The sequence below is a fragment of the Oncorhynchus mykiss genome, chromosome 18 (assembly GCF_057628025.1).
Source record: "Oncorhynchus mykiss isolate SJ-2025 chromosome 18, ASM5762802v1, whole genome shotgun sequence".
NCBI lineage: Eukaryota > Metazoa > Chordata > Actinopteri > Salmoniformes > Salmonidae > Oncorhynchus > Oncorhynchus mykiss.
Window position 1 is genome coordinate 50180682 of NC_143039.1, and position 14647 is coordinate 50195328.

A 14647-nucleotide genomic window follows, 5' to 3' on the forward strand; every position below is an offset into this window, starting at 1 on the left:
TAAATTCAGAGCGTTTCACTCTCGGGGCATTCAGAGCGCATACTGGACACTCTGGCTGAGGTTTGATCCAAATGTTCTGACCTCACAGTGGTCAAGCACCCAAGTTAACTGGCTAAAGATATCCAACTTGCCAGCTGCTTCCAGACTCAAATGAGAGAAGAACTCACGCTGACCATTTTACTTGCAGTAACAGAGCTGGTTAGGCTGTTGTCATGTTATCCAGAGCATTGGTGACTGTACCTGTGCTGCTGGCAACAATTGAATTGAGTATTTTTTTGGGGCAGACGTTTAGTGACACCGGTCATATTCAAAGGGTGTTGCACGTTTGTAAACGAACGCACCCTAAGATTCAGTCCCAAATGGCTCCTTTTTGATATAGTGCACTGTGTAATGAATAGAGTGCCATGTTGGACCCACCAACAAACAAAAAAAACACCTAGTCACTCTCTCTTCATCTCTTTATTCTGACATTTATCTGGAAACACAAAACAAACTGGTAAAGGAACAACAATTGACCAGTCATGATTTAGGTCAGGTTCCAAACTATTTGGTATTTTTAGTTCTAAAACAGTTAAGTCAGCGTTTCCCAAACTCAGTCTTGGGTATCTCATGAGGTGCACAGCTGATTAAAATAATCAAAGCTTGATGATGAGTTGATTATTTTTAAATCAGCTGTGTAGTGCCAGGGCAAAAACCAAAATGTGCACCCCTTGAGGTCCCCAGGGCCAAGTTTGGGTAACGCTGAATTAGGTTGTGTTCTAAACTGTTAGCTCTATTAAGTTGTGGTCCAAATTCAATCTCAAATCGTGTTCACAGTATTGTCTCACCACAGAGACTGAGGGATCAGGGTGTGAATACAAGTCAGTGTGGTAGGCTTCTGTTGCCTATCCCTGCACAAGGGGCTATCAACAGGGATGTAGCTGTAGCGCCCCCTGGTTGTGGAATTGTAGTAACTAAGGTTGTATAGGTTAGGGTGTAGGGGTCAGTGTACAGGGTCCAACATGTAGCTGTAGCGCCCCCTGGCTGTGGAGTTGTAGTAACAGCAGGAACTCTTCAGGCATTGCGTGCATTTTGCGGTTCGGACCCACGTTGTCATAGTAATGATGGGGCAAAGAATTGTGGGATAGATCCAGAGGGAAGGGCCAGAAGCCGTACAGATGAACCTGAAAGAAAGAGATAGAAATCACACACGAAGACGAACACGCACAACAAACAAAAACACACACACCTGTTCACAGATCTCCAAAGCAGTGCTGGCCAGCATCAGACCAGTAGAGAGCCGTCGGGCTCGCTGCCCACGGTGACGCCAGAACCTGCCCAGCTCAAACAGGTAGTCTGGGTGGAAGAACACCACTTCTTGTTGGGGGCGGGCCTTACGGAGGGCATGGTACACCTGGTACGGAACAAAGACTGATTAATGAACATCATCACTATTTACACTCCTCCCCCAGACCCCTTCCTTCCCCAGCCCTCCTCTCCCCCAGGATCAAAATGTTTGTTATCAATTTTGTCATTCTTAAAAATGCTACCAAGCCCGGCCTGTGGACTACTTATTGATGAAAAAAAAAACAGGCCCGGCCCCGTGCCAGTTACCAGGGCTTTACCTAGTCTAATCTGGGACCAGTGGGAAGGGCTATAGGAGGATGGGCTCATTGTAATGGCTGGAATGGCATAAGTGGAACAGTATCAAACATATGGAAACCACGTTTGACTTCGTTCCATGTATTCCTTACAAATGAATAATGAGCCTGTCCTCCTACAGCTAACCCCACCAGCCTCCACTGTCTGGGACTAAACATGACACTTTGATGCAGCTTCGACCAGAAGTGACTTTTCGTAGCAGGTTAGGAACACATTTTCTCTAACCATAAACCTTTTCCTAACCTTAACCTAATTCTCCCAACCTGCTACGGGGAAAAAAATCCCTTCCAGTCGTAGTTGTATTCATTTCATAGTAGCAGCGCACCTTGAAGCAGGGGGCTGTCCCAGAGGCAGACGAGAAGGCGGGGAGAAGCAGATGGGCGTGACCATAGAATGACAGGACTTCTGCCAGGTGTCCAGGGTTCTGCTGGAGGTCAGTGTACCTGAGGACAGGGGAGGGGAGGAGACAGGTGAGGAGAGGAGTTAGCAGACAGGAAGCAGGTGAGAGGCGGGGTCAATGTTAGTGGCAGTTGGACAAATGTCTAGAATCGACTTGAGGTCAAGAATTTATTTGAGTTTGTGAAATCATGTTGGACAGGTGTGAGGCAGAGACAGGTGAGTATTGATCATGTATATTGATTGTGTGTATTGACAATATATAGGTTGTTATCAATAAAATGTTGCAATACGGTGCAGAGCGTTCGATTTGGCTGCTGGGGGGCAAGGAGACCCCAGCTCCGCTAAAACCATTGATAACTACGTGCCATTTATAAGGGATTGTTAAATATATTTTTTAACTACACTGCATTTGGTTTTAATATCATCACCTCTTCAAGAGCATAGTCAGAACATAGCGCTAAATATGAAATAATCAGAACAGAGTTATACAGCAAGTAACTGCATGCTTTTTATGATCAGTAAACATCAATTGATCATGTATTTTCAGATATGTGAGGGTAGCCTATCCATTTGGCATGTAGCTTGCTAGCTAAGCAAACAACATGTCATTTAGCTTGCTTCATCAGAGATTAGGCTTTTGGAAAGAGCATGACATTGGCAAGTCCTATTCCTGGTAAAGTTGTCATCACCACTATAGATGGCAAACAAGTACAGCCATCTAGTATATCCCCTGAATTGTGGCTTGTTAACTAGCCATATTGAGGTGATCTGTTATTAGCCATCTAGCCAATTTGACATGGTCCATCAATCAATGTAGTCTAACATGTCTGTCAGCAGCAATTGTGATTAAACACTTAAAACGTTGAAAAGGAGATAGCTAACTTTGCTAGGTAGGCCTACGTTGGTTGGAGAAAAAAGTACATCAAGTCTACTACTACCACCACTATGTTTAGCCAACTGTTCAACATTTCTACCGGTAGCGTGCAAAGTAAACATTATCAGCTAATAGTACATTGGCAAATGTGCCCTTCTACTGCTCGACAGGCAGAGCCCACGAAAGGATGGGAAATTAACCTAAACCACTCATACTTGTCAGGTATATTTCCCTTTAATTTGATTCCAAATAAACATTTATTGGTCGCGTACACATTTTAATTATGTTTCTAGCTACAACATTAAAATTCAGAAAGAAATTATTAATTGACCACAAAATGGCCATCTCAGTCTCCGCACTTGAACCCCATTTAAAACCTGTGGTTTGATTTGAAGAGCAGACAAAGGATATTAAGGATCTGGAAAGATTCTGTATGGAGAAATGGTCTATGTCATTATCCTCACAAGGGGGGGGGGGGGGGGGGGGCTGCTGGAGTACTGTAAACAATAATTTTGACCCCCATCTTTACGATTGTTTTATATGACTTGAGAGGCATTAGAAGACAAAAAGGGTCAACCAAATGCATTTGGTGTGTATTCAGAGTGGTCTCTGACTTGTGGTCAGACTCGCTCAAGTGAAACAAACTTAAACTTAGTTTTTTTCCAATGCCGAATTGAATGTCATTGAGAAAACAGGAAGTTGTCATAATGCATTTTTTTCTCAAACATCCTTTCTGAATTTAAAAGTAATCCAAGAAGTAATCAGCTAATGTATCTGTAATCGGATTACAATATTTTAGCTGGTAATGTAACTGATTACGGTTTTTAAATCAGATTACATGTACCAACCCTGTTGGTAGTGTATGTACCCTTTAATGATCTGGCTAGGGTTGGCTGTTACGAGGTCTGTTTTCACTCCCACGTCACAACTCTTGTTGATAGGAGCCAGGTTAAACCTGTCAACAACAAAAACACCACAAATTAGAAACGACGTTCACACAAGATTATAAATAACATTCACACAATATTAAATCAACATTCACGACACAGTCACAACATTACAATTAACTGAAATCTTTTTTTACTGAACAAAGATGATATACTCAGAAAGAGGTGCCAGTTTCGATAAGATAAATCAACATTCAGACACATTCACACATAACATCAACATTATACACTACATTACAATAGTTAACTACCAATAACATATTGATTGATCTATGTTTGCATGATTGATTATGTTGTTGCTGATACCTGATGACATAGTCAGCATTGTCTATTTCCGCTCCACAGCTGCTGTTCTGCAGGATTCCTCCACTTCCCACCACGGCACAACGACTCAACGAACCTTTACTCCAGGGTACGGTCTATACACACACACACACACACACCATGCTGGTAAACCACGCTCGTGTGATGACTAACTTTGTCTGAGAACTGAAGACTTGCGCACACACATGCACGCACACCTGAGGCAGCATCTCCCATAGTGCTTGATCCACCTTTCTCTTCTTCCACCTGTGTATCTCGTAGGACAGACTCTGGTTCAGATTGGTGTTCTGTCTGGTCACCATCAGCCTATCAGACGCATTACAGCACGACCACAACTCTGTCCTGGGGGAGGGGGGGCAACAACAGGACAGAACGTTTGTTGCAGAAGATTGCAAGACTGAGCAAAGTGTGTGTGTGTGTGTGTGTCACCTGTATAGTTCTCTGTGTGTGAGGTTGAGTCTCCAAGGACAGTCCATCAGCTCTCTCACATCCTGAGAGAACAGGGCAATGTCCACTCTGAGACACACAAACACACGGAGGAGAACTTATTGGATCAGGCTGGAAGTTGGATTGTCATGTTGATCTGATCTATACTAGTACATATAGAATGATCATGAAACATAGGAAGAACAAGTCAGGCAAAGGGAGAAACTCTCGCTTTCACTCACTGACCCCAGGAAGATTAGGTGACAGCATGGTGTCAGCTAATCATTCAAATTCAAAACGCCACCTACTTTTTTATAGTACTCATGGTCACCAGTCTCTTTCTCAGTCTCCTACACTGCAACCCCTTCTGAACAGAGTCCAGGAACCCATCTCTGCAACATGCAAGCATGCACACGAACAAAGGAGAACAGTTGTTGGTAAAGCCAATCAAAAACAAGGCAACAGTAAACATGTCATCCCCCACGAATGATGCAGCACCACCTTCCTTGGGCAAAATAAAATGAAACTATACTGATATTAAAAAATAAAAAAGCCCATTATAGCACCATGAATGTTCTTGTATATGTTGAGTTGACAGTGTTTGTAAAATGTGTCCCAAATTTGTTACAATATTAATATCTGGGATGGATTTATATGCATTTATGTGCCAGACCTTGCCCACGTAATTGTTTTTTGGTCAATAGCTGCCATGTTGTTTTAGTTACTAGTCTGGAAAATATTGCATTGAGAGACCTTTGTCCATAGATGCCACATCAAGTTTCATGCAGATCGGTCATTCGGTGCCAGATGTAGTGTTTTGTGTTTTCACAAAATTAAAAATGGCGGAAAAATCTATCAAGGCAGACCTTGTGTGTCTCTGAGGCAAATTTTTTCCTTGTGAGGAGAAAGATTTACGTACCGAATTTCATGACTTTGGGTCAAACGGAGTGAGGGGTTTGACCTTTAAAGTCAGCATTTCCAATTGCTTGTTATAGCACCAACATCTGTATTGTATTTGAATTCTTTCGTATCTCTATGTCAAGACGCATCATTCGCACCAGCTTCGTCCAAATCGGGCCTGTGCTGTCTGAGATCTCATTTGACGAACAAACCTACAAATGTACTAACGGACAGAGACAGAGGTACAGTCCCCTCCTCGATTTCATCGTGGGGGACAATCAATCCGGTTGAATACAAGTTGCCACAGGGAGAAGTTGAAGGCAGAAAGAAAAAAAACAGAAGCGGAGAAAGTCTAAAATTACTCTTGGAGACAGTGCCTTTATAGTCTAATCGGACAGCAACAAATGTTCTGTAAACACCAGCCAGAGAGGCTTGCATGAAACCCAAATAAAAAAGGTAATGACTTTGTCATCTGCTTTCCAGAAGGTCATCAATACAATGTAACAGTGAATAATCTGCGTCCTCTGTCTTTGTACATCCAGTCTGGCATCAATCCTATCAACAATATAAGATTAATCTATAAAATTCAGCTTCAAGTCTAGTGACCATACACCCATACTTTGAGTGTCACAAACAGAACATGTGAAACAGAAGGATGTGTTTTTACAGACACTCCAAATATACTAAGCATTGTGTTGATCACTTATCTAAAATCACTCTTTAATCTTGCCATTAGACACAGGGTGTTTCTCAATATGCATACTACCGTGCTCCGAGTACCTCACCTCCCCATTCACTGAACCGTCTTCCAGTTAAGACAATGGCAACAATATATACAAAATGCAAATGTTTTACTTCATAATTATCAGCTAGATATGTGAATTGTAATAATCTAGCTAGCCAGCTAGTTAAACAGGCATAAATGACCTAAAACTAAACGTTATGCAAGGTAGATAGATATACATTTTGTGGGTAGCTAGCCCTATTAACTTACTAACTAACCATCTTCCAGCCAGGAAAACAATGACAATAGAGAAGAAACAAGCGATACACAAAGCAACAGTTTTACTTCATAATTATCAGCTAGTTATGTGAATTGTAATAATGAAGCTAACCAGAGTTTAACAGGAAACAATTACTTAAAACTAACATGCAAGATAGATGTAAATTATTTGTAGGTAGCTAGCTAACAGTACTTCGTGGCAATCTGGCTAGCTAACAATACTAGTAGCTAGCCAGTTAGCCCCATTTACTTATTATGGGCTGGCGATCTATGATACGTACAGTAGGCAGGTAAACATGCCAAAATTAACACTGCATGTATTTATTAATGTTTCAAAATAAAATATTGTAGTCAACATTTAATTCTGAATTCGGAGTGTATTTTCTCTCGCTTCAGCCGCTTCAGCTCAAATAATGGCCGCCATTGATTTAAAGAAATGTTGAATAATTTTTAAGTGGTTGTCATATTTCTTTGCGTACTTTTACGTTAAAGCTTGCATCGACGCATGCGTCAAATATGTACAAATGGAGTACGCATTCGAGAAGTCCCCTCCGCTCTCCGTTTCTCATACTCTGATTTGGACTAATACTCCAACCCTCCCGTGCTCAATGTACAGTAGTATGCATTTTGCGAATCACCCACGGTAATGAAGCTTGTTGATGCTTCTCACGTAAAAAAAAATATGACTGGAACAGCATTTACTCCAAAATATGAATTTTATTTTCTATTAATATAATAAATACAGACTTCAAAACAGGTAGAGTTCAAATTTCTAAAACAAGGATAAAAGTAAAATGGAGAGGCGGTATAAAAGATGCAAACCCTCCAGACATCATATCCTTGCCTAAAAACTGAACCATGGGAACCCAGCAAACAACAAATGTTCCCATAACTTTAGAGAACGTTCACTTAAGAGTCATTAGGTAATTTCCTAAGGTTTTCATAGGAATATACTAGTGATGTGCAAGGACCGTTTCCAAAAGATCATTCCCTTCATGTCAAACAGAAATTACCTCAGAATAAGATATTGTCCTAGACATGTTTCATGGGAACATTGGTGGAAAAAGTACTAAATTGTCATACTTGAGTAAATGTAAAGATACCTTCATAGAAAATGACTCAACTGAAAGTCACCTAGTAAAATACTACTTTACAGAAAGTTTAAAAGTATCTGGTTTTAAATGTACTTAAGTACAGTGGTGGAAAAAGTACTCAATTGACCCTTCGCTAAGCCCCAGTTTGAGACAACCAATCGCATAGCTCCAATGGATAGCATCCATTTTCATTTAGAAGAGGTTAGATTTTCTCCATGCAACCCTTATTACAAATAACGTTCATTCCCTAATTTTAGTCAGGTCTGCAGTATATCACAGAGCAAATATGGATAATTCTTACTTCTTCCAAAAGAAAGGCAAAAAAAAGCTAGCAGGTTGAGCATGAGCAGGCAACAATGAATGAGGTGGAGTAGGCAGAACAAAAATAATATCTAATATGCAGCGGAAGCGTTAGTCACAGGTTAGCGGAGGGTTGGTGGTAGCCATCTAGCTCATCTCCCTCAGTATAAGGGTTGGCTAATGTTAATAAGCTAAGCTAGCATTAGCTCTCGGCATCCTTAAGCTATTGGTTATCAGTCAGAGCTATTAAGCAGTATATGTCGTGAGTGGGCAAGCTAAGGATGTTATGAAAATGATATGATATTAAGAAGTGTATTTGATGCGTTTTGTTTCTGTAGCTAGATTGGCTGGCTAGCCACTTCAGTAGCTACTGTCTGGCTAGAGATGTAAGGTTCTGACTGAAGCACGTATCTTCTGACTGACAGTGCCCTCCTGTGGAAGGAAGCTGAACTTTACTACAACTTGATATTTAACCATGTTTAGAAATGCGCAATGCTGAGGTGGTAGAACTGACTAAATGAAATTAATCAGAGAGGGCTTATAACCTATTCCATTCTACAGGTAAACTTGCTTATTTCATTATTGTATAGGCTATGTAACTATAACAAAGAAATAAACACAGCTCATTATTGAACCTGTGAAATTATTTCAGCTTTTTTGTATTCACTTTTTTTTATTTAACTAGGCAAGTCAGTTAAGAACAAATCTTATTTACAATGACGGCCAACCAACGGCCTCCTGCAGGGATGGGGGCCTGAGATAAATGTTTTAAAATAAATACAATATAAATATAGGACAAGACACACATCACAACAAAAGAGAGACAACACTACATAAGAGACCATAGCAAAGCAGCAACACATGACACAACATGATACACTTAGCGACTTACTTGTTCTATTGTATAATTTGAGAGGTTAACCTGCAAGTAAGCATTTTGTTGCACTGTGTACTCTATGTATATCATGTGTATATGAAAAAATAAAAATGTATTATAAGTGAAGGGGGAGGGCAGCCAGACAGGTGGAAGCAAGCCAGAAAAGGCATTAAAAGGTTGGATGGAAATCTGATTACTGAGGTCTTATTCCATTCTACAGGTCATATGTGTTGGCTCATGTCTCTTTATATTCATATAGGCTAGGGGCTATGTAGCTCCTTATCTATCATGTTTGGAGTTGTGTTGCTCTGTTATGCGGACATCTGAGTTTCTTGCCCGTTTGTGTCAGTAAGCAGTATTTTTAAAGAGCAATTGCCCCTAAAAAAAACAACTTCCCATTTAGAAAACAGCCTGTGGCATTGACATGAGTCCGGAACATTTATTCTACTGTCAAAATTTACTACAAAGGATCATTTGTCATAAGGTCAGTCTCGTCAAAAACTGAGTTTTGTGAGACTTGTGGTTGTGATTGCATCACAACATAAATGAAGTTGGGTTCATTTCAATCCACAGCTGGCAGCAAGCAAGATATCATCAATTCAAAATGCAGCTGCACGTGACCCGATTGTAATACATGTGGTAAATTTGGGTTGACTTTGGATATCCCTTTAGGATTAGTTAAGGACCTTCAGTAAATTAAACAATGTACGGGACAATATGTTCAAATTCCATTAGCTCCAGATTTCAATGATTTAAAAACCTCTAACCAACTCTAAAATTGTAGAAATCTATATACAAATATTGAAAGCATTTAATGAGAAAAATAAAAGGTGTGCAGCATGAAAATAGTATCTCTTTTACATTGTATAATTTATTGACGACCCCTAACTAGCCCCAGAGATTGACTTTGGATGGCCCATCTCTGGTCGCACACCAGCCGGCTAAAACTTATTGTTGAAATAACTTGGCTGACTCTTCCCACCTGTGAACACACCCACATTAAACCACACCCCGAAAACAATTCACATTTGAATTCAGTCATGGCCGCTCGCATTTCTTAATGAAGCAAATCTAAAGCAAGGCCAAATCAGGAAGTGCAGTCACCCTTTACCACTAGCTAATGACTTGTTGTACATCTACCTTTCAGATGTGCTGAGAAGGAGGAAAGATGAGAACGTCAGGACAGTAGAGTACTTAGAACAGCAGCAGCTAGGGGCAACTGGTAGGGAAGATGATGATTTAGGTAGACAAGAGCGATGGCAACAGACAACACAGAGAAAGTGATGGAGGCAAAGGAGGGGTGAGCACACAGTATACTGGGGCGTCAGGGTAGCCTAGTTGTTAGAGCGTTGGACTAGTAACCGGAAGGCAAGTTCAAATCCCCGAGCTGACAAGGTACAAATCTGTTGTTCTGCCCCTGAACAGGCAGTTAACCCACTGTTCCTAGGCAGTCATTGAAAATAAGAATTTGTTCTTAACTGACTTGCCTAGTTAAATAAAAATGCTAAGCTTCTCTATGGATTCTAACTACTGCACAATGTGTGTGTGAGCAAGAGAGAGAGAGGAGTGTTTGGGTACTGTTGACTCCTTTAGTCACTTTGCCTCATTGGACAGGTCAGAGTCTGTTTGAAGTTGTTGAGTGGTATAGAGGTTTTTGACAATACAGTGTAGATTGGAGATCTTCACAGGTCCAAAAAGTTGGACCCGTTTCGAAATGGACCTAGGGCCTTACCCACCCAATTATATCAGCTCTTTTTCAGATCTGATTGATCAAAATAACAAAAAAAGATCACAATTGGGCTGCCTGTGAATGCAGCCATGAGGTTGTGAGTTGAAATCCCTGGTGAGGTCATGCTGAATAATAATGACTGTATAAATTAACATGCACAGTGTAATCATGTATGTCAAATATGTAAGTTGAAAACACTGTGTATTCCCTAACCTTGACAACAAAGAGCTGTGAATGGATCAGTGGTTCACCAATTAGGTCCTTGATGGGTTCTGTAACATGTCATAAAAACATTTGAGAGTGGTAGAATGTTTCTTCAGGACCATCAGGTGACATTGACAACAGATGCGCAGAAATTATCCTGCAACGGTCCCATGAAACGTGGCTAGCACATTCATATATTCTGAGAACATGGCAACCGTATTCTGTGTATGTTTGGTGGGACGTTGATGGAATATTCTCCTAACCTTCAGAAAACCAGACATGAATGTTCTTGCAACGTGTCTAGAACATTAATATTGCATATTTTGAGAACATGGTAACCACTTTCTGGGTAAGTTATTTTTTACATTAAGGGAATGTTCTCAACTAATGGCAAAACATGCTAAATAGGTTCTTATTAAGTTTTTGCTAACATACATAGAATTGTCCCCTAACTATTGGAAAACTGGTCACTCAAACTTCAAGGGAACATTACAGTTAACAAACGTTCTCTCCCTAGAATTATTAGTTGGGAAGATCTAATCGCACTCATGTCCTCTCGTCTCTTCCTCAAAACCCATTGGATAAGTAAGCCAGAGGTTCCTGCCCTCTGACCTGCTCTTCCAATGGGTTTTGAGATGGAGAAGAGGACACGAGAAGTATGCAATTGAGCTCTTCCCCCTGTGCCTCTCCCACACCTTTAAATCACCTGCACATAATTAGCAGGCCAAATTGGTGGGACGGCTGTCAATTATCCAATTGTCCAAAAACAAATGCACAACATTATTAAATTGACTTATTGGGTTGAAACACACTCACATACACAGTATTACAAACGTACCTTTGGTGTTGGTAGTAGTCTATGAGCGTTATAGACAGGAGAGTTCCAGAGCAGAGGAGAATGAATAGAACCAGGTAACACATTGTTACAACAGGTCACAGACTGAATGACAGCACGACGACTACACTATCTGTCCATCAGGGAAGGGAATAGAGGTGTGTCTGTGGGAAAATCTCAATGGTCCGTGCTATTCAAGGTCCTTGGGATGTCCCTACCCCATTGAAATTGACATTTTAAATGGTAATGGTTTAGGGTAGGAACATCCCAAGGATACCAAATAGTCCTAACCAAATCTCAATTGCATACTCCTCGTGTCCTCTCTTTGCCGCCTGTACAAAACCCATTGGATGAGAAAGCCAGAGGTCCCTCCCCTCTGACCATCTCCTCCTATGGATTTTGAGAAGGGGGAGAGGACGAGAGGAGTATGCAATTGAGATGTTGTGTGTGTCAGGGTTGGGCTTAATTCAGAATTTTGGAATTGACTTCCATTCAACTCGAGTTAAAATTCTAATTGAATAGGCCACACCCCACAAGATGTAGAATTTGAGTTTGAGTGACAGGAAGTTGAATTTAATTGGGTCAAAGAGGAAGAGGCGGAGCGGGATGGATAACTGGGCCCAACATCTGTCTTCTCCAGCAGGTGGCAGTTGTTAGTTTTTTTTCGCTCACCTAACCAGGACTTTTTGTATGGAGGCCAATGAGTGTCAAATTTGGTTAACAAAAATATTAATGGTTTATTTTTAAACTTCTGGGTTTTTGTATGGACTGTGTCTCAATCCACCATATGTCGGCCTTCTGCATCTGCGGTGGAAGAATATAGAGCTACAGTGGTGTTTGTCAGACCAGAAGACATCCCAAAAATATGTCTTCTCACGGCTCTACAACACCCACAATCTTCATGGGACTCGTGAGAAGGTTACCTGTGAGTGTGAGGTAAAAATCCTGATGCTTTCCTATATCTCTTATGCATTTCAAACACCTCAAACCATACTTCCTTTTTTGCCATGTATGAATGTATTATTCAATGTGTTTCCATAGATTAATAGGAGTATGGTCTAATCAAATGTTTCATAAAAAAATGTTTTGGGTAACTACACAAGTCCTACAACTCAAAATGAAATAGCTAAATGGTCCATCTTATGACCATATTAAAACAATTACATATGTTTAGTAGATATCGCCATCTAGAGGCTTAAATTGACAGATGTTGGATCTTAATTTGACCTCGTTCATGGCAGGAGGAAAATAATCCTGCAGCAGGAGGATTTTAATGAATAATGAATATTTATAATCACCACCCGCGGGCAGCTGGAAGTGATGTGTGTAGGCTATACAGAATACAGAGAGGAAGAGGCGAAGCGAGAGGAATAACTGGGCCCAAAATCCATCTTGTCCAGCAGGTGGCACATTTCATTTTTTTTCACTCACCAAGCCAGGAGTTTTTGTATGAAGGTCAAAGACCATGTCGAATTTGGTAAACAAAAAGTGTAATGGTTTATTTGGTACGTGTGGCTTATTCAAATATACGTTTTGTAATGCTTAGGTTGTATCGGAGTGTACTATATAAGTAAGACACGTGACAAACCCACTTTATATCAGAGTTGTGCCAGTTGTTCACATGCGTATAACTTATTGGTGCCTCAGTGCCTGTGACACAACGGTTACAGCTGCTGACCCTGGCACATGTAACATGGGCTTGAATCCGGCCCACTGACATACTTTCCTAGTTTCTCTCTGTGGCTTGCTGTACTTGCACTCTTACTCAAGTCATTTCTGAAGGAAGTAACTTTTCACTCCGTTACATTTGACCAGATCACTTCAGTTACATAGATGTATATTATTATATCCTCATTGTTGTTTGAAACACCAAATTTGGAGTTGGTTGTTTTTTTTGTACATGAATCGATACTATTGTTTCCCCGTTATGTCTGTATGAAAGTTTCACGACCCCTTGACCTATGAAATGTATTCAAAATAACTTGTCATCAAAACTCTTAAGTCCGTTGGCTTCAAAGTTCTGTCAAACTCCGTATCTCCACCACTGTTCTTGAAGTGAAGTGCACGTCATCACTCCTGAGGATATTTCTGTTTTTGGCTTCGTAGCCAGACACAATCAGAGGTAAGTTGCACTTTAATAACCTTCTGCCTTTGTAATATCATATTTCTGGAGTAAGATAAGTATTTCTCAGATACAATTCTGCTGTTGAAAATGTGTTTGGGGGCGAGTGCAAATCAAATGGCTAGGTAGCTAACTAGCTTTGGCTAACCCAGAATCTGACAAAGTTGACTCTTATGAGGATTCTGTGTTATGCACTATAGCCCGTTACCATATATGTGATTGAATATTATCTGCTGTTGGCTTGTGTGGATGTATGTATGTGTTTTGCAACATAGCTGACTTGAAACATTGTTAACAGTTTCAGGGCCATGGGCCTTTCTCATGATGTAAAAATACAGAATAACATGAAGACAGGAACTGTGCAATGAGTTGGGGGGGCACATTCAGAACGTAGTGTTGCGAGAACAAATGGTATTTTGTTAGATAACAGGAGCCAGATAACGGTATCGAGCATGAGCGCATAGATATTCTTCACAGCAAGTTACATCTATCAACTGGAGCGCCCGGTGGCTGGTACCAGCTCGTACGACAACAATCAACGATAGGCTGGGTGAGTCTAAACCACGCCCAGTCTCTACTCTGACAGGCCGGCTCGGAAGCAGGAACTACTACTGTCATCAGGGTATATTATAATATCTTTGTCAGGAACAAGTCAGTTCTGTTTGCCCTGCGAGGTGGGACAGGGAGCCCGTATATACGAAAATTGCATTTACCACTTATTGCTTAGCTAATAAAAAATACATAGTATACAATCTGTGACTCATTGTCATATTTATCCTGATACCAGATTCGAATTGACGCAACTCTAACACTCTCCTGTGTTTAGCTCCCCATATGATCTCTGCTTGTTGGCTAACTAGCCACCTTGTCATTGGCATAAAGAGTGAACGGATTCATCAGATGTTTGGCAATAGCTAACTAGCTATTACATTAGGTTGCCACTAGATAAACTGGCTAAGCTAGCTAGCTGCA

The 14647-nt window shown here is 40.7% G+C and overlaps 1 protein-coding gene across 2 annotated transcripts; it reads right to left on the bottom strand.

Annotated features, from left to right (window-relative positions):
• Positions 1-449: 449 nt before the first annotated feature.
• On the bottom strand, positions 450-11891 carry stom (stomatin). Of its 2 annotated transcripts, NM_001124593.1 has the most exon segments (9): positions 725-1163; positions 1229-1393; positions 1967-2084; positions 3783-3869; positions 4168-4280; positions 4383-4527; positions 4615-4701; positions 4920-5003; positions 11557-11650. In NM_001124593.1, coding segments are annotated over 9 exon segments (1077 nt in total). In that variant the 5' UTR covers positions 11640-11650; the 3' UTR covers positions 725-968.
• Positions 11892-14647: the final 2756 nt, after the last annotated feature.

Coding starts and splice junctions, on each gene's coding strand:
- stom (XM_021570531.3), bottom strand. CDS start 11,639: ATGTGTTACCTGGTTCTATTCATTCTCCTCTGCTCTGGAACTCTCCTG. Junction 4,702..11,556: donor GACTACTACCAACACCAAAG/GTACGTTTGTAA, acceptor TGTGTGTCTCAG/AGTGGACATTGCCCTGTTCT. Junction 1,164..1,228: donor CTTTGGAGATCTGTGAACAG/GTGTGTGTGTTT, acceptor TCTTTCTTTCAG/GTTCATCTGTACGGCTTCTG.